At 32.5% G+C, this 19,676-nt stretch overlaps 1 protein-coding gene across 1 annotated transcript in view; it reads left to right on the top strand.

The window, feature by feature from the left end:
• The window catches only part of LOC133195598 (macrophage-stimulating protein receptor-like), a 99,670-nt gene that overhangs the window by 65,907 nt on the left and 14,087 nt on the right, over positions 1-19,676 (top strand). The window contains exons 2-4 of the mRNA XM_061331484.1: positions 4,623-4,731; positions 5,285-5,317; positions 7,876-8,001. Coding sequence (XP_061187468.1) covers positions 4,666-4,731; positions 5,285-5,317; positions 7,876-8,001 — 225 coding nt within the window. The 5' untranslated portion in view covers positions 4,623-4,665. The remainder of the gene's footprint in view (positions 1-4,622; positions 4,732-5,284; positions 5,318-7,875; positions 8,002-19,676) is intronic.

Here is a 19,676-nt window from a genome sequence, read left to right as displayed (position 1 = left end):
ATTTCTAATTTCTGGTTTAATGTTAAAAAACCACAGATCAGAAGTACATGTTTTATAGGCAATTTGACAAGTAGGGAATAATTATGCTTCAGCGAAATTCTCCGAATCTTTTTCTATTTAAAATCTCCAGAAAAAGACGAAAACACCCACCCTCTTATAGACCCGGAAAATTAAGATCTGTAAAAAAAATTCATTAGATAATCCTTATTATGATTTTTTTTTTTTTTTACTTTTTGTTAGTTGTATCTAACAATTATAGATCTGCCTCGAGATGACAATACCTCCTACAGCTGTGTGTTCAGTTTTCCTAATGGTGATAAAAGAATACCCGCAGCTCGTCAGTGGAGTTCTGGTATTGAGTGTACAAACCCTAATGTCGATGATCTAAAACCCATCTTCAACAGCAGTCTGGGTAAAAACATTAATTAACACAAAGGGGTTTTATTTTCGTTGAATCCTCAATTTCAGAGCCAAAATTATTTAATTCTTAAATTTGAATAATTGTATCTTTAAAAGAAAACTGTTTCTTTTTATTTTTTGTTTCATTTCTATTTCTTTCATTTTTCTTTCTTTCTTTTTCCCCCCTTTTTTGGCCTGAAGGTTTTTGAGGAGTAGGATGAAGCGTGTTTTTTTCCATTTTAAAGAAAACGTAATTTTAGAATTCCATTCTTAAAAAAAAGAAAAACAAGAAAGTTTTTAAAATTGTCAAGTGGATTTGATTTTGACAGGACCGATTTATACGGCGCAGTTAACCTAGAGTTGTACGTGTTACTTATAATCCAACAATGGTCATTCGAAAAGTTGAAGTCAAATATGAAGATAACAAACAGTGTTCAATCTCGAAAGTCCAATAAACCGATACAAATTTGGAGCAGAGCAAACACTGACCTCAAAATTTACAGGTGGTATCATGTGCTATGGAGGAGACAAAGGATATAAAACATATAACTTATTTCTAAAATGTGAATGTGGATTGTATATATAATCCATTTTTCATTGTATTCCCTGATGCTGGATATCTCGTGCACAGGGGCTTCCTGGTATACAAAAACCATTTCAATTACTCTCAGAAATTAAACGTCAGAAGTTTTCTAATCAAAGGATGGCAATTAAATATCACTAAGTATCACTTTGCTTTTACCTCAGAAATTTGTACCATTTTATTTCCCGAATTCTTAAACAGAGAGAGAGAGAGAGAGAGAGAGAGAGAGAGAGAGTTTTGCCCAATGCACCATGTAAAATTTTATGAACGGTATGTGTATACGTTATAATGAACACCACATGTCCAGATTTCTTGAACATCAGACTACATATTCAAATTAAGCATGTCGAGCTTTCTTCACCTGCAAACTTAGGAAGAGTAAGCGTGAATTTTTTTTCAGTTATTGAGACAACCAGACCTGTAAATTTGGGAAGAGTCGGCATGAAGTGCCAAAGATACTTAAAAATATATCTGTTATTGAGAGAAACAAAAGGAAAAAGTTGATCTGAAGATATAAATATTCCTAACTTCATTTCTAATAAATACATTAGGATAACTAGGTTAAATTCATTGAGAAATGAAATTGCTTGGTCACTTCATAATATCTTGAAAATCAGGAAGGACATGGAAAGAATGTAACGTCAAGCTGATAAACGAACTAATAATAGATTTTTGAAAAGGACTTTTTACTGGTATTCTTTTCCAATATAATAATCTTCCCATAAAAAGAGCACTACAGTTATCTATTGTTAATTACAGTTACTATAGTATTATAGCTTACAATATAGTAAATCAAAGTATTTTTACTATGGATTTCAGATTGTTATATTTCATATTCTCCACTTCATACATGCACATTTTTATATTAAGTGGAACTATTACATGTGTATTAACTTATTATTTCAAAATTTTTGAATCACTGATATCGATTGCAAGAGATTATAGCCTCTGAATTCTCAAAAAAATTCTCGAGTAGAGTTTCATAGTAGATCTATAGTAAACTTAGTTAACTACGGTAAACTTTATAAAGTTAAGGTTGATAAGCAAGTTCTTTTTCAGATCTAGAAGACATTTTTAGAGCTTTTAAAAAAGTATCTCAAATTTCACACGCAAGTAAATTCCTTTGTTCAACAATTTCAAGTGGATAACATTGATTTACCATTTATGTACCATTTTGACATTCTCTCACCTTTTCTCTTCTCTAAAAAAAAAACAATAATTTTTATCCACTTTATCCACATTAATCTGTAGCTCTCATGATCTACATTGATTATATTTCAATTGATCAAAAGGATCAGATGGATGTTGAAATATCGATATGTAAACCATCTATACTTCTGTCTTCGATAATTCAGAAGTAAGAAAAGAATAAGATACATTACACAATCAATATGTGCTGGTCCCAGCTAACAAAGCAGTTAACAACATTGTCTTTGTTTTTAAAGCTCATTATTTTGATTGTATTTTAGAGAAACTTTGATTGATTTTTGCAAATGGTAATCTAACTTATAGTCCCCTTTATAAGGAGGAAATTCTTCAAAATCATACGTAATTTTTAAAATATACTTGAGTTTCTGATTGACAATATTTATGTAGTTCTTGAATATTAAGTCTTCCGACAATCTGTTGGAATTCTCATGGGTACTAATTGCGCCATGTTATTAGCACATTATTTTTGTAATCATATGAAGCAGCATTTTATCAAAAATGCCTACATGAAAAGAAGAAATTTCTTTCTGTGGCCTTCAATTCAAGATTTAGATATATTGACGAAGTTTTATCAATTAACAAAACTCATTTTCATTGTTACGTTGATATATCTCTTTCAACTTGAAAAGAAAGACGCCACAAAGTCAGGCACATCTGTTTCATATTTGTATATTTTACTAGAAAAAAAATACTGATGGCAAACTAATAACAAACTTTATGATAAACGTGGTGGCCTCAACTTTTCTATCGTCAACTTCATTATTTATGTAGCAATATACAATTGTCACCTGCATATGGAGTTTATACCTCTCAGTTGATTCGATACGTAAGGGCATGCTCTACGTACAAACAATTCCTAAAACGAGGCAAATTATTGCCAAATACGTTGATGATGTTAGGATATCAACGGTCTCGTTAAAAGTGAACATTTCGCAAATTCTATTCGATACAATGTCCTTGTCAGCAAATGCAATTTGTCGTTAAATCGAATGTTGACTGACGTTTTTTTTTATACAAATTGTTTGGCCATTATTTTCACACTGAATTTTCTACCAATTTTTTTCCGTTTGATCGATCATGACAAGGAACAATCGGCGTGTGTGTCCGGTCGACAGGGGATGCCTACTCATCCATGACATCTGATCCCACATCTGATGTTTAATATACTGGCCCGTGTTTTCTCTGCTCACAATCTGTATTGTCTCTAGAGACTTTCGAGCTTGATAACTTTTCGTTATCTTGATATTTTATTCAACGGTGATTGAAGACTAACAACTGTTTCAGTCAAAGTTCCAGATTATCTGCGCTCACTAAAAACAAAATGATAACATTTGGTACACATCCAGACTTTAAAGAATAATTTTAAAAATAATTTACATATTAAGGTTGATTCAATTAAAATGGGTGGAAGTACATCACCGTGCAACAAACCAAGACTGCTGGTAAAAAATCACCCAATAAACGTTCCAAAGTTTCACATGCTATTACATTTGTATATAATCCTTAAAACACACGTAAGAGTTAACCTTGAAGTCAATTTATGGAATCCAACTTTTTGACTTTTTCAACCCAAGCTTAGGTCTATTGGCAAGTCGTACTTTTTTTTAAATAATCAGTACAGTCTTTTGTTCTTTGTAAATGCGGTACTAATTACAGTACATGTATGTAGTGCCAATTGACATCAGTAGTAATACATTTCGATCTCAAACCAAATTGTGCATCAGTAACAACATTATAACATTCTGACTATGAAACAAAGTATATTAAGACAGAGATAAAATGTTTACATTGGTTGCTAACAAGACATATTCCTCTACAGTTCTTGGGTTCAGAATCGTCTCTTATAAAAAAAAAAAAAAAAAAAAAAAAAAAAAAAAAAAAAAAAAAAGTTATACATCTAGTTATAAAAATTGACTAATAATCGGGGGGGGGGGGAACCCTTTCGTTCAGAGGTTTATCTTTTTAAACTGAACGTTAAGAAAATTGCTTTCAAATTACCACATTTTGAAGATTTTTTATGAGCAATAATGATTAGAGATTTTTGAACCGATCACCATTATTCCGACATAGGCCACTTAACAGGTTATAAATTACCATCTCTTAAAATCACACACATTTATATTTTTCTGTACATGTATACTGCAAAAGAAAAAAAATATATTTGTCTTGAAGTTTATTTTAAGCAGCATATTTTTTTTGTAGGACATATCAACATAAGCCTGAGTATTCAATCTATTGAGACAGGACTAGTGATTGTGTCAACACCTTATATTGTCTACAATTGCAGTAGTTTTACCAGGTTGATCGAAAAACAGGAAGATTAACTGTTTCAAAATTTTGATTAGAATTTAAAAGTTTTGGAAGAGTTGTTCTGTATTTTTAGTAAATAATTCTTTAAAAACCCTGATTTTGACTCTATTTTTTTTTTCAGTTGTACTAGATGTGTGGACAATGTTTACTGGTGTGACTGGTGTATGAGAGAAAACAAGTGTCAGTATAATACTGATTTCTGCTCGGGGGAAAGTGTCAGAAGTCGAAATGTAAGTATTTTTTTATGAAATGAAACAATATTTTTGTTTGCAAATAAAATAATAGCAGCATTTGATTCTTTAACGTTTGGCTTTACTTCCACTTTCAAAATCAACAAATAGCTCTTTCAATGCTCAAAAATCGAATATAATGAAATTTTGTATATGAACTGTTTGTCAATGTGTCTTCCGATATTTAGCACGTGCCATACGTAAGTACTGCATTAAATGCGATAAATAATTCATTTTCAGGTTTTTCTATCATTTGAAATTTTACTGTGTTGCACATTCGACGCGAAGAATTAATATCCGCGGTATTTTCGCGATCAAATTCGCAACTGAACCACTAAAAACGCATAGACTTATAGTACACACAACTGTTTTGAATCACTAATTTTAGATAGAAATGGTATAATTGTGCATATTAATATGATATTTTATTAGGGTCAATCCTTAGATTTCCTAATGACAACACTTAAGAATAATTACGAAATTGTCATATTAAGAGTAATTTACATATCAAGTGGAAAACAAATTTATATACAATGCATAATTTCTTTTTCAGGATACTTATCCACAAAACGGCATAAAATATATTGTGAGTTTATTTCCACTATAGCTATAGTTGTTTGTTTATCTGCTTGCATATGTTTCTCTTAATAAACATTTTACAGGCGATTGAAAATTTGACTTAAGTTTAAGTCTGTTTCATGATCAGCGACCAGACGTCCAGATCATTTAAAAAAAAAGACTCAACTAAGCTAGAACTGCGGCCATAAAAAATGAACGCTTAATACTACAGCAAAACCCCTATAAACAGTTACATATTTACAGGTAGAGTTCAAGCAAAGGATCTATTTCCCAAATACATTTAATAACTGATTTTTCATGTATCTTTCCCTTATGAGAGTAAAAAGATAATGACTGACTCAGCTCGATTTTGTATGTGAGGAATTTTATTTCTCTGAAGTATCAGTCAATACTACAACATCAGCAACCATGATAGAAGATATCCCCATTTCACTCCAATTTAGCGATTAATTTCAAATCTTTTGTTTTTATCAGCAGCTCACTATGTAATTGCGTTTCTTTATATATGAGATGCGAGATTTTGTGTACAATAACAAAATTTTTAACTCATTTTCCCCTTTAATGATCGTGTTTTGCAACAACCCCAATATTGTGAGCTGTTAAAGGGAACCTGCGAATTACAGGACTGCAGGAAAGATAGTTGTAGACCTTTGCACAAATATTTTTTTTTAAATAATTTTTTTCTCTCCCCTCAAAAAAAAAAAAGAAAGAAAGAAAGAAAGAAAAAAAAAGAAAATTTAAAAAATAATAATTATTATTACACGCAGGTAGGTTAAGGCTTCCCGTAGAATATCACAGTGCACTCTGTGCCTTCACTTCTCTGAACTTCCAGAATATTACTTCATAATGGAAAATGACGTCAAGTCACTGCCAACTTGAGGTGCTATGACGGGGAGAGTGTCATGAACTTTACACTTTAATTCAAACTGCATGTAAAATGCTAGATATCTAAGTGAAATTCACGGGTTGTTAAAGGTTTTTAAGTCTTATATGGCCGAATATTTTAAAAATACATCGCTTACATGCCCTTGATTGAAATTCAGCATGTTCAAAATGCTTACGAAAAATATGCTTTTGAAATGTTCTCTGTTTTATACCCGTGGTTGGAGGTAGAATTTATTTTGTGTGTATTAAAGAGTCTGGCGCAGGTGATCAATGAGAATTAATTTGAGATTTTTCGTGGAAATCTGTGAGCAGAGATTGTTCTCTAACTGAATCTTGCTTGGGGGAAATTTGTGATGGCTTTGTTTTAATACAGATCATGATATTGTGTGGAAAATACCTTCAAATTTGTAGGTAAGTTGAATTTCTCATGAAAAATTTTATACCCAAGTAATTCTATGACTTTTCCCAAGCACATTTCGGGTACACAAGGATAGAGTGAGTTTATTTATATAATAATATGTTAATAATGATTGTGTTAATCAGCTGCGCCGAAGCGATTTATGTGAAACACTTCAAAAAATTATAAATGACCCTTCATGTGATCAACAAAGTCATGTGATATAATAACAAATATGTTAATATATAGCGGAGGGAACCCTCTATATAATAAAAGGTACTTAAGTACAATACTTATAAATTAAAACAAAAACCGACCTCGCAATGAATTATTATGTTTTGAGAACATTTTAAAGCGTCGGGAAGCCTTAACATAGCTGCGTAATCATAAATTAAAAGTAGGTCACAAAAATCTTACATTCTATTACATGATTATTTATTGTGAATAATCCTGCAAAAAAAAAAATAATTATTAAGCAAAAAATTGCAGAGTTATCAGATTTTAATCTTAATTGTACGATTCTTCATGAAAAGGCCTTAGGGCTACAAATGAGGTGTTGCTCTGAACAGTGGTAAGGATGTGCCAGATTGACATTTCACCAAATCATCTTAAATCAAATGCACACACAGGTTCAATAAAACAATTATCTAAAAATGATTATTATATCAACATGCGACTTATTAATGTCAACATGTGACTTATTTATGTCAATATGCGAGTTATATTTTAACATGCAAGATATTTATGCCAAAATGCAAGATAATAAGTTGCATGTCAACATACATATCTCGCATTTTGACATAATTAAGTCGCGTGTTTAGATAATTATCTTGCATGTTGACATAAAAAAAGGTGCATGTCTTCCTAATTATATTGTATATTGACATAAATTAATCGCATGTCAGCATAATTCTGTTTTATCGTGGCTGTATTATGTCATATAAGGCGTAAGCAAGCAAGTTTACTAACATTAAAATTAGATTCTCTAAAGTGTAACCAGGTAACTTGCACGCCAACATTATTTTGCATTTTGACATTAATAAGTCGAAAGTCTAATATTATAATATCATAATTATGTTGCATATGAAACATAATTCGTCTTGAATGTAGGGGGCAGATATATGCAACCATAATATTGGTAATACAAAGCGCTCAATATCCCTAATTATGAAGGATCGCAATCATTGATCTATTAATTAATTCAAGCCTTGGACATTTAACCTATGATATGATCAATTCAAAACGAACATACGTCACGATATTTGCTTTTTAATGACTTGAAGGGTTTTGAAGGCAAACAAGGGAAACATTTTTGCCCCAAGGTGGACACAATTCAGACCGGTCCCTTACTGATGCCACAGGATCAATCTAAAACCATCATCGTTCAAGGAAAGAATTTCCAAGAACCAGTAAGTACTGACTTCATTTGTACAAAATTGCATTCTACTGTATCTAAAAAGGCATGATACGTAGAACTGATATTAATTTTCAACACGTAAACGAAAAAATTCAATTCGTTTGCAGCTAGTATGACCCGATTTTTAACGATTACTGAACAATAATATCATTTCCATGCCTTACAAATAATAAAGTATATTACAGTGGAATAATTTTAATTCACCGGAGTCAAATGTTCGTTGGCAATCAAAATATTACTGGTTCGTCGGGACGTAATGTCATGAGTATTTTGTGAATAAATGAGACACATAGGGTATGCAGATATATATTTTGGTACATCCCAGGGCACCCAAATTAGACCTACTGTTGAGTCACGTTTTGTCCGCCGTCACATTATGTCCGCCGTCACGAAATGTCCGCCTCTTTTTCAGAAAAAGCGTCACGTTATGTCCGCCGTCACGAAATGTCCGCTTTTTTTCCAAAAAAATCGTCACACTATGTCCGCCGCCACGAAATGTCCGCCTTTCGTCCGAAAAAATCGTCACACTATGTCCGCCGTCATGAAATGTCCGCCTTTCTTCCAAAAAAATTGTCATATTATGTTCGCCGCCACGAAATGTCCGCGCCTTTTCTCGGTAAATTCGTCACTGGTCACATTATGTCCGCCGTTAAGAAATGTCCGTCAATATTTTGGATTGGAAATATCGTCCGAAAAAATCGTCACACTATGTCCGCCCTTACAAGATTGAAAATAACGTTATATTTCATTATTATCATTTCAGTGTGTCCCCCTATTATCCAGCCTTTTTCTTGATATGTCTTTTCGCGCAATAAAATATATATTTCTTTAACCACACTTGTAATAATGTCTGCCTTCAGAAATATCCGCCAATTTTATAAACGAATAAAAAAAACTTTTCTTATACTGTATACACAATCTCGTGTTGATACTGAAAATTGGATATATTATTTCTATGTTTGCACAGGTGCATGTACAAGCTTTGAATATTTTTAAACAATAAAATGTTTTCTTAGTTTGTTAGTACTAGTTTATGAATTAATATTGCAGCTGTTGTAGAAATATATAAGAACGTTTATTGTTTATATTTATATCTATATACTTTACTGACGCTAAACGGCATTGGTTTTTTTAAGAAACGAAGGAAATAATACTCAGTGGATGTAAATATATAGGAGTTGTGTTGAGCTCAAGTCGGTTTTTTTTTTTCAAAATACAATATATAGATACTATACCGGTGTATGAAAGTTGTCTGTTTAAGAAAAAAAAAATTACAACGGTTTATTTTATCTGACTTGGCTACAAAAGATTTCAATAAGTGATTACGCATTAAAAAAAAAAATAAATGATTTCATTGAACTATATTATTTTCGGACGAAAAATGGATATTTGTTATTAAATTTCGCTAAATTATATATTTGAGAATCCAATGGTATGTTGCTTGAAATATTTACAAATGTTGGATTTATTGTATCTTTTTTTAAAATGACGTGTAAATATAAATTTCCTATGGTTTTTTTTTTTAAATATGATAAAATTTTAATTTCTCAAAAGACAGAATATAACGACATTTTTACTTCAGCAGACAAGGATAAAGCGCGTTTTACAATGTGTCAAGCATTTTCCCGCCAAGGAGAAGAAATGCAGTAGCTGATCTGATGGAGTTGTGGGGGTTTCAACATCCTCCTTTGGATATATTAGAGAGAGAGAGAGAGAGAGAGAGAGAGAGAGAGAGAGATCCCAAATATTTGTTGTGTTTTACTAAAGTAAATGTTCCGTGAGAGGCTTTCTATAATTATGCATGAAGAAAAATCGGTAATTGAAATAAAATCCGCGCCTGCAATGTCGCATGCAGTTTTATGTCACCGGGATATATTTATAGATTAATATATGATAAATTTTATTAATAACAGATCAAGCAATTTCAGTTTGTTGCCTCATAAAAGGAACAACTGGTCTGCGGCCGATTTTTGACGCTAGAGTCAATATGTATCTTGTTTACCAAATTACAGGGTTTTGCGCAAGTTATGACAAGTTTATAGCAGGAGTTGGCGTACCTATCAATTGTACAAATTTCAGAGAAGTATGAATAATACGTAATACTATAAAAATGTGTATTTTTTATAGGTATTACGTGTATTTTTCTGGGTAAAATTGATAGGTATGCCAACTGCGATGTTTCTACGTCTGTATTCAGAGGTATCTTTTCGAATAATTGAATGGCCCTTAAAAGGGCCGTTTATTTCCTACTCATAGGAGCGACTCTTGACTGCTTTGCTTATTGAAAGCATGAAGAGGACCATTCCCGCCTCGTTGAAGTGTGTTTCATCGGGAAGGTAATGTCTGGGTAATTTGACGTCTATTCTGATGTAGGTTCTGCCAAGGATTTTCTTCATCTTATTGTTGACAGTCCTCCGTCTTGCGTCAAACTCCTCTCGCTGCATAGAAATTCGAAATTTTCCCCTAGAGACAATCTCTGTGAAGAAAATCTCAGGTTGCCGGGGACTCAAGACTTTAATTTGGTGGAAAAGGCTTGTCAGACAGCCAATGACTGTAGACGGCTCGGCTCCACTGGAAATGTCGTTTCCCCCTAAACACACGACATCTTGGAGATGAGATTTGGACAGGGTTGAGAGGCTGTCATGCCACCAACTCCAAACCACCCTACTTTTAATGGCATAACAAAGTCTGTAAAGTTTGAAGCTCGCTTCACGTAGGAGGAACCGAGGAAGGCGACTCTCATGATGGCTAAAAATTAAAATTGCAAAGTTCATAGTTATAACAAACTCGAGGCAAATTATGAAATTAAATAATTAAATTATTAAATTAAATAATTATCACCTCACTCTCTCAACTTATGATTCAAAATGCAGTTGTCAAATTAAAAATAGCTATTACGTATGATTAAAAAATTTAATTTCTAAAGTTATACCGTTTGGGCTTTGAAATCAATTATCGGGACTCTTATTAATGGGAAATTAGTTATTAATTAGTAATGCTTAAATATACTCATCGATAAGTATGCTGTGAGTACTAAAATTACCGCTTCACTGTTAAAAAAATTTACGCATTACCTCTACTCTCCATTTAAATTTCGGGCGCTCATTACCCCTACATCTTATCAATAAGACGATTAACTCTCATTACCGCTACATACACGAATCTGCCATCGATGACTCAGAAATTGAGTCCTATATTTATATAATTTACCCACAATGTAGTCGAATAACAATTAAATTTGAAATCTATTTAATTCAGTTTGTTATCGAAAATCGAAATACTATAAGACATTCAAAAATTCCAATGTCTGGAGATGTGAAGGAAAAAGCACTCAGAAATGTGTCTTTTAGAAAATTGCTAAGGATTTAAAATAATAAAGTGTGGAAAAAACTTTACCAAATAAAAACCCTTTTACTTTTAATGAGCATGGAATACGTATCTTATGCATGTACGTGTACATTTTTCTGTACGTATAAGGCGCTGGCTAATGGAAGAGGCATTGTAGCGGTAATGTTTACTCCTCTACGTAGAGAATTAAAAATTGATCCAAAAATAAAAAAATAATGTAAAAATTTAAATTGGTTTAACATCTATTAGATACCCCCCCCCCTCCCCGACTTTTTATCGACGCGCAATATAAATATATACTGTGTTATGAAACATTGCAGCGAATTATCATTTCGCTGACTTTCAAACATTATGAATTGCATTGAATAAATATTTGTTAAAAGAAGTTATCGATGTCTGGAATGAAGGGGTGGGGATGGAGAGAGAAAAATTGGTCGCTGTCGACTTGATAAAAAGCTAATGAGATAGTGAGGCCCGATATCGATAATGACAGTGCTCCAAAAAACGTGCATAGTTTACATGAAACTGAGTTTGTTGTTTGTTTGTTTTGTTTTGTTTTGTTTTGTTTTGTTTTTTTTTTTTTTTTTTTTTTTTTGTTGTTTTTTTTTTTGTTTTGTTTTTTTTTTTTTTTGATTAAAGAAATATTTACAGAAATCACTATGCATTAAAAATACGTGCCTGAATATTAAACAAATTTGAAATGTTCATAACATTTTGTTGGGAAAAGGGAGGGGAGTGTTGATGAAAACAAGTATGAAATTTAAACTTCAGTGAGTTGGGACAGAAAAAAGAACTGCTAAATACGTGCTTGATCCCGAGATCAAACGAACAAATAAAAAATAATAATTTTACAAGTACTAGAAAGCGTATTCCAGAAGCTTTCTGCCAATTTAATTTTGTGGAGGCTTTCAAAGTGTCCCGCCCTGTTTCTTTCTTCTTTTTTTTTTAATCTAGTAGTTTTGTTTTCTGTTCAGAAGAAAATTGGAAATTTGTTGGCATCGATCACACTCACCGTTTAAAGTTGCTCCCCGTTTGTATTAATTAGAAGTCGCGTCGCACTAGGAGCATGTGGAAATACAGGTCGTCGGCGGACTTGATTTTCTAATTACATTTATTAGAACTGTTTAGTAAAGGCTAAATAGACACCATGTAATGTGCATTTTTTTTTAACAATATCGAACCTGAATATGTACAAGTATTTGTGGTCATTTATTCTTTGCATTTGTTTTCTAGCAATGTCAATCACCTAGTTGTTCTTGGGGTGTAATTGCTCTTCTTTTTTTCTTTAAGGACACAAATTCTCTGAATAAGTTTGTTAAAAATTATTTTCACCTTACCTGTACTAGGAAGCAAATTCTAGGAGATTTCTGCCAGTAAAACTGTTGCCCAACTCTTGCCACGTGGAGGCATCTCCTGTTAAGAGTCTTTTTATTCTCTTTTTTTTTTAAATAAATACAATAGTTCAATAAATAAATAAATATTTTTCTTCTGTTACACGTTTACCTATATTTCCGCGAAATGTGGATCCAACTGGAAACCAACTCGTAAGGAGACAGGCCGTTCCACATTTTAGCATTACGTTATGCATTTGGCGCGAATGGTGGCTCCAACTGGAAGCCTAATCAGAGGGAAAAGGCCATACCACCATATACTGACAGTGTTTATAAATTATTAGGGTAATAAGAACGATAATGAACGCGTTTATGCGGGAAGATTTGCACGTTTTATCCGTTATTTTTTAAATTTAAAATCGACAATATAGTACCATCCGGCGATTGCTGTTGCCAGTAAACCTGATTTTGTAAGAGAACGCGTTGTGTTTTGTGTCTATTATTTTTCCTCTTTCAAAACGGGGCCTAGCTTTATTGTAGTTTTTCCGAGTTTGAGATTTTACGAACACTTCGTCGCCCATACTATAGACACTAACTTGATGTTTTTTGAAATGGTGCTTTATCATGGTTTTTTCGCGTTTTTTCGATGCCAGCAAGGCTGCCTTGCGAACAGCGGATTGCTTTTTCAACTCTCTAGAAACGTGATTTGAAACGGTTGGCCCAAGACGAGTAGACTTACGCACACGATTAGATTCCCGTCCGTGATATACGTAAAATGGAGACGCCTTTAAAGAAGAGTGATACTCCTCATTGCGCAACATCGCGTATTTGGATAAATCGCGAACCCAGTTCGAATCGCTTGTTTTTAGTAGGTCGTACTTAAGTTTTGATTTCGAGGATTTATGCGACGATTCAATTTTCCCTTGACTTTGCGGATAATACGGTCTGCTGTTGATAATTTGACAACCTAATACCTCGGTCAATCGGGTTACCCCACCATGAAATTTTCGACCATTATCGCATTGTATGATTTTCGGCGGTCCTTCGCTTTGATATATGGACTCCAACGCGTCTGCAATTTCCGTGCTTTCTTTCGAGTGGAGCGGGCGAGGCCATATGTAACGACTGAAAACGTCTAAAACCGACAAAATATACTTGTACTCTCTACCGTCATAAAATTCCGTGTGTCGCGACATGTCAACTAAGTCGATTTGGTGGCGTTCTTGTATCGAAGTCGCACGAATGGGTTTTAGAGGAGCAACATTATCGAAAATTGGATTGACAGACTGCTTTTCGGGAAGAGATTTAAGAGACGTTTGCACCTTCCGATGTGTTACGCCGCTGAAAACAGATTTTAAAAAGATGTCGAATTTTTCGTGAACCCGCGCCTTTACTTTCCTCGAATGCCTGTTTTGTCGCGAAATTGATTTCACTTAACTTTAAAACCATTTTACCATCAACCATAATACGTTTTTCCTGAGCCCCTGTCAATGGGTTGTGGCATTTGGCAATGGACAAAGGATGATTCTTTCTCCAGCGACGAATCATCCTTGCTGCATTTTTCTCTTCAAGGGTTGCTTTTCTTTCGTTGATGGGCCTTTGTTCCTGAGATGATATCTGTGAGGAATAAATAATTAAAATGTCATGATTACAGTTAACTGAAGATATTGAGTCTATATTCCATGGGAAAAAAATATTCTACACAATTTTACTTCACACATTATAAATTATTTCGGTACTTTGATCACAATAATTTTGGTCTGAGTCATAAAGGTCATATGAGACATAGACATGAACATATTGAGTATCATACGGTAAAAAATATTTTCAATAGTATTTTTCTTAGAAAATAGATAGTCGTTTTATGAAATTTTGCGATGCAAGAGTTATCTCAGTTATTTAACCGATTTCCCTATAGCATCGAAATTTCGCCTTAACATCTTGCTATCAGAACACCTGTGAAATATTTATACATGATAGACTAAAGGATATTATTCAACAAAAATCATTACTTTATTTTCTAAAACGGAATTGGTTTTCACCTCCAAACGTAATATTTCTATACTTATAAATAAACAAGGTTAGCTTTTTAAAAAAAAGCTGAGAGTCCGTCACTTGAATACACAAAAGTTTCTTTCCTGCTTTGTGATGGTATAATTATGATTTTTTTTTTTTATTCATCATAAAATCATCTCAAAAGCCATTGTAATCTATGTTAAATTGGCCTAATCGTTCTCTTATTTGTAACATAATGCTTTACATAATAAATAATAAAGCATAGAATAAATTTTAGTTAGACTGCATCGTGATCATTATGATGACCTTCAATTAATTTCTCTTGGGCGCAGATATCAGAGAAAGCACGTCTCAGAAATGAACAAAGCCACTTACTTCCCAATCATTGACGGTTGACGAATGTTTACAGTTTCATTTTTACTGTTAAATTCTATAAAATATATAGCTTATGATGCTTGAAAGGAAGGTAGACCTTGGGTTAGATTGTTTTAATTATTTTATATATAAGTTTTTAATCGTGCAGGTTCCAAGCAATGTATGATTTTGGGGGGGGGGGGGGGTTATACTGCATGTATATTTAAATCTATTTCTAAGTTTAGGCATCCATTTTAGTGTTACTAGGAAAGAAAAGATTTGCTTCCAAATTAAAGTAATGAAAGCCATGGAAAACAATTTAAATTGGAAATTCAAAATATTTTTATACACGCAGTACGTATACCCTAAAACGTAACTAGTGATGTCTACCATTGAAGCACATTTAGATTTACATACTGGATTCCATATCTCTCACTCTTTCTCGTTGGAGGGGGGGGGGGGCTGTCTCTAAATCAGCGCAGTATTTCTCAACTATCGCAGTTCTAATGTGATCATTTCCTCACTGTGGGCGCTTTATAAGAGTTACGCTAACATATCCGTAGAATATGTCATATTTAGTGGTATCTATTTATATTGCAAAATAAATAATTCTAAAATCATTTTTAAAAAATGACGGAAAGAAAAACTTTTCTTTGTCATTTATTTTCCGTAGCACTATATAGTCATAACTTGTGCTAAAGTAAGAAATCAAAAAAAAAAAAAAATTACATGATTTCTTGGTGATCGATTATATAGCTGTAATAATAAATAATCTTTTTAACAATACTGACTTTCAACGGCATAAAAGGGTATTTATAGCTATTGCCTGTTGCCTAACCCGTTAGGATTTCAAACGAAATAGTATTCGAAGTAACGCTATACATTTATTAAGTCCATCTCATTTATTCTTAATTTTTAAAAATCGAAATGGTGAATTTTATGCGGAAATACTACAAAAATTAGACGTCTAGTGTGTCAATAAACATCTGATTATTTTCTTTCTTTAGTATATGGATACATGAAAGAAATAGTAACAAAGAATGAAAATTTCAAAACTTCAAAACGGGTTAAAATTAAAGAAATAAATAATAGGTATACATTTAGTTTTGAAAAAAATATCAAGCTAAAATAAATTCTATTTATCGTTAATTCGTTTGTTTTAAAGATATTCTTTATTAATTTTGATTGATTTATTTACTGTGTCTTTTCTCTTCATATTCCGAAATAAACTGAATAGAAAACAGCTGGTTTGTTTTAATAAACTTCTTAATCTTTATATTCCATCGTTAACTTAATCTGCAATATATTCTCATCTGTCTTACACTTTTTATCTCAAGTTATGTTAAAAATCTCGTCTTAACATCATCAAACTATTGTCATACCTATTATGGAAGGTAATCGTGTTAAAAAATCCCGACTTGTAATTTTATGAATCCAATCTTGCAATCGTATCAGTTTCATAGTCTATAGCTACATGTACATATGCAAGTAGGTAATTCCAACATCCTATCACGTAGTTTCTGAACATACAACTGTGTTGACTTTGGGTTTATACTGTGAATGTGTGTATTTTTGATGTTGTAAACTTTGATTTCCGGACACTAAATTGCCGCGCTTTGAATAAAACACAAAGACAATTCATAAGTCTACAAATTTTTATCAATAGGCGTCGTAACCTAGGGCTTATCCCCCCCCTCCCCCCCCCCCGCCATTTTTGCAAAGATAGTCATACAATATATAATATATATAATATAGGCATTGAAAATTGGGGCCTAGCCCCCAAGTGTGTTTGTTGGTTTAGCCCCCTCCTTTTTTTCAACTTGCTTCCGATGCCTTTGCATTCTATAATCTTCTTTTTTTCCAATAAAATAAATAATTTAGTTTTTATTTTTTGTTTTTATTATAAATTCCAATTTTATATTATTTTTTTCTGATTTTAATTTCTGCTTTTAATTCTAACTTCTTCTTATATATATATATATATATATATATATATATATATATATATATATATATATATATATATATATATATATATATATATATATATATATATATATACATGTATATTACAGTTGTTTATGTGTGTGTGTTTTAAATGATGATGTGATATGAATCATTACCCGCTTACATGTCCAAGGCTTGCGCGTATCTAGAGGGGCTTTAGATTTTAATGTCTAAACCGAAAATTATTGACTTTCAATGCCGAAGGAAGAGTCACTATTCTACCTACATGTATGTTAAACGACTTACGTTTGGCAGGTCACTACAGCCTATGGGCTACACTAGAATTTCTTTTTTCTTAAGGCTAAGTAAAATTGACTGCTCTCATAATATTTATGGGCATTTCAAGAGAAATTGAAGAGTAACATTTATGTCGTTGTCGGTTTTTTAAGGACAGGGGCGAGGATCTTGAAACTGAACTCTGAGCGATATAGATTTTGTATGTAGAGGAGGGTATTTATAGACATAAATGAGTGTGTTCCCGCTTTGCACACCTTGGATAATTATAACAAAAAAAAAAAAAAAAAAAAAAAAAAAAAAAAAAAAACAGATGTTGTAACAATTACAACAATAACCTGTTGATCATTTCATTCATTTTTTTTAAGAATAATTTTTTTTAAGGATACATAACACAAACAAAAATTCGATGCATGGATTGAAATAGATTTTTTGACTGAATTTGATTTGGGATGATGTAAATAATAAATCCCTAAAATATAAAGAAATCGTTAGTTTTCTTTGGTACTTAGATATGCGACTTTGTATCGTTTTCTATGTAATTCTATTCAAAACTTTGAACATAATTTTAACATTGTGACAAAATCGTACAGAATTCTCCCACTTTACATGGCAAACATTTTACAGGTTACCTATTTGAATAAATATTGCTGATTTGTGAAAATAGTTTGTGTTATTTATCCTTAAGCGTAGACATAAATAAGAAGAAATTATACATATATTAATAATATAATTAAAATATATTTCAAAAAATCAATCAAACTAGTCATTGTTAATAGCAAGCTGGAGTAGGTGGAAGACATCGCACTGATTGAGGGGCATGTCATAATTACATCAAACGAAACCGGGAAACCTCCTTTCAGGTAAACACAGGATGTGTACAATACATTTAATGACACCTGTGATTCTAAAACAATGAAGCCATTTTCAACAGACACCTGAGATTCACACCTTTTGTTTCATAACATGGGAAAAAACTGTATGTTCAAATTCAGTGAAACAAAGTTTTCAGGCGTCTTTAATTGCGTTCAACTTTCTCTTTCCATGTATTTCTTTTATTATCAAACCTTTAATATATTAAAACTTTCAATTTGTAACCAATTTAACATGTCAGGCCTGCTTTTTCTTTCAATCTTGGAGCAAATAGTTACGAATTCGGATCATCAGGAGGAAAATATAAATAAACGTCAACCCCCCCCCCCCCACCCCCTTAAAATGCTAAAAACAAGAAAAGACATACATTGAATAAACTGACAAGTGAAACATAAAGTTTATGAGAAAAAGTAAGCGTTAACTAACGTATTGATTGTAAAGTTAGATAAATATTTCTCTTACAAAGATGCATTGATTAAGGGATAAATATACATATACTGCATTGTGTTATCATTTAAATTAAGAAAAAACACATTGGTTTAAATTGAAAAATTGTTTTTAAATTGAAGAAAAAATATTTAGTTGATATAAACATGAAATATGGTATAAGAGAGAAATAAATAGAAAACATTGCCTTATTTGAGAACAATCTGCTTGAAAATAAATAACGACCGACTTTATTTACTAAGATATTAGAGGATGGTAATAAAATATCAATATAAATTAATAATCATATTGTTTTAATTATTTTACAACAAGCATGCAGGTATTGTTTATTTAATACTTACCCGATAGCCTTCATTTTTCTTTTCAACCTTTCACATGGCGCAGCAGGGGTCAAAGTAAAAACTGATACCTACCTGCGGCCAGGTGCAACCGAGCAACACGTTCCCCATTGGATGATGTATTCACGTGATTATTTTAAAACATAGAAAGGGACAATTCTGTATTGGTTTGATTTAAAGTGTGTTTAAGTTGGTAAAGGTCGACCTCTGTAAAGGGGTATGGTTGTATACTTCTGCCTCCGTATGGTTATAATGCTTTCTGGGTAAAAAAAAATTTGACATTAAATATTAGCCGACAAATCGTGACAGAAACATTTTTTTTTGTTTTCATTTTATTTAGGCCAAGGAATTGTGACGACAGTAGAACGAGACGATTTACTGAAATAAAAGGCATAATTTTCGTGAAAGCGGACATTACGAGACGGTATTTCCAATCCAAAATATTGACGGACATTACTTAACGGCGGACATAATGTGACCAGTGACGAATTTTCCGAGAAAAGACGCGGACATTTCGTGGCGGCGGACATAATATGACAATTTTTTCGGAAGAAAGGCGGACATTTCATGACGGCGGACATAATGTGACGATTTTTTCGGACAAAAGGCGGACATTTCGTGGCGGCGGACATAGTGTGACGATTTTTTTGGAAAAAAGGCGGACATTTCGTGACGGCGGACATAACGTGACGATTTTTCTGAAAAAGAGGCGGACATTT

Source organism: Saccostrea echinata, unplaced genomic scaffold, assembly GCF_033153115.1.
Source record: "Saccostrea echinata isolate AGI-Se365-2 ecotype Australia unplaced genomic scaffold, CSIRO_AGI_Sech_v1 ptg000029l, whole genome shotgun sequence".
Taxonomy (NCBI): domain Eukaryota; kingdom Metazoa; phylum Mollusca; class Bivalvia; order Ostreida; family Ostreidae; genus Saccostrea; species Saccostrea echinata.
This window is presented reverse-complemented; position numbering and strand designations above follow the sequence as displayed.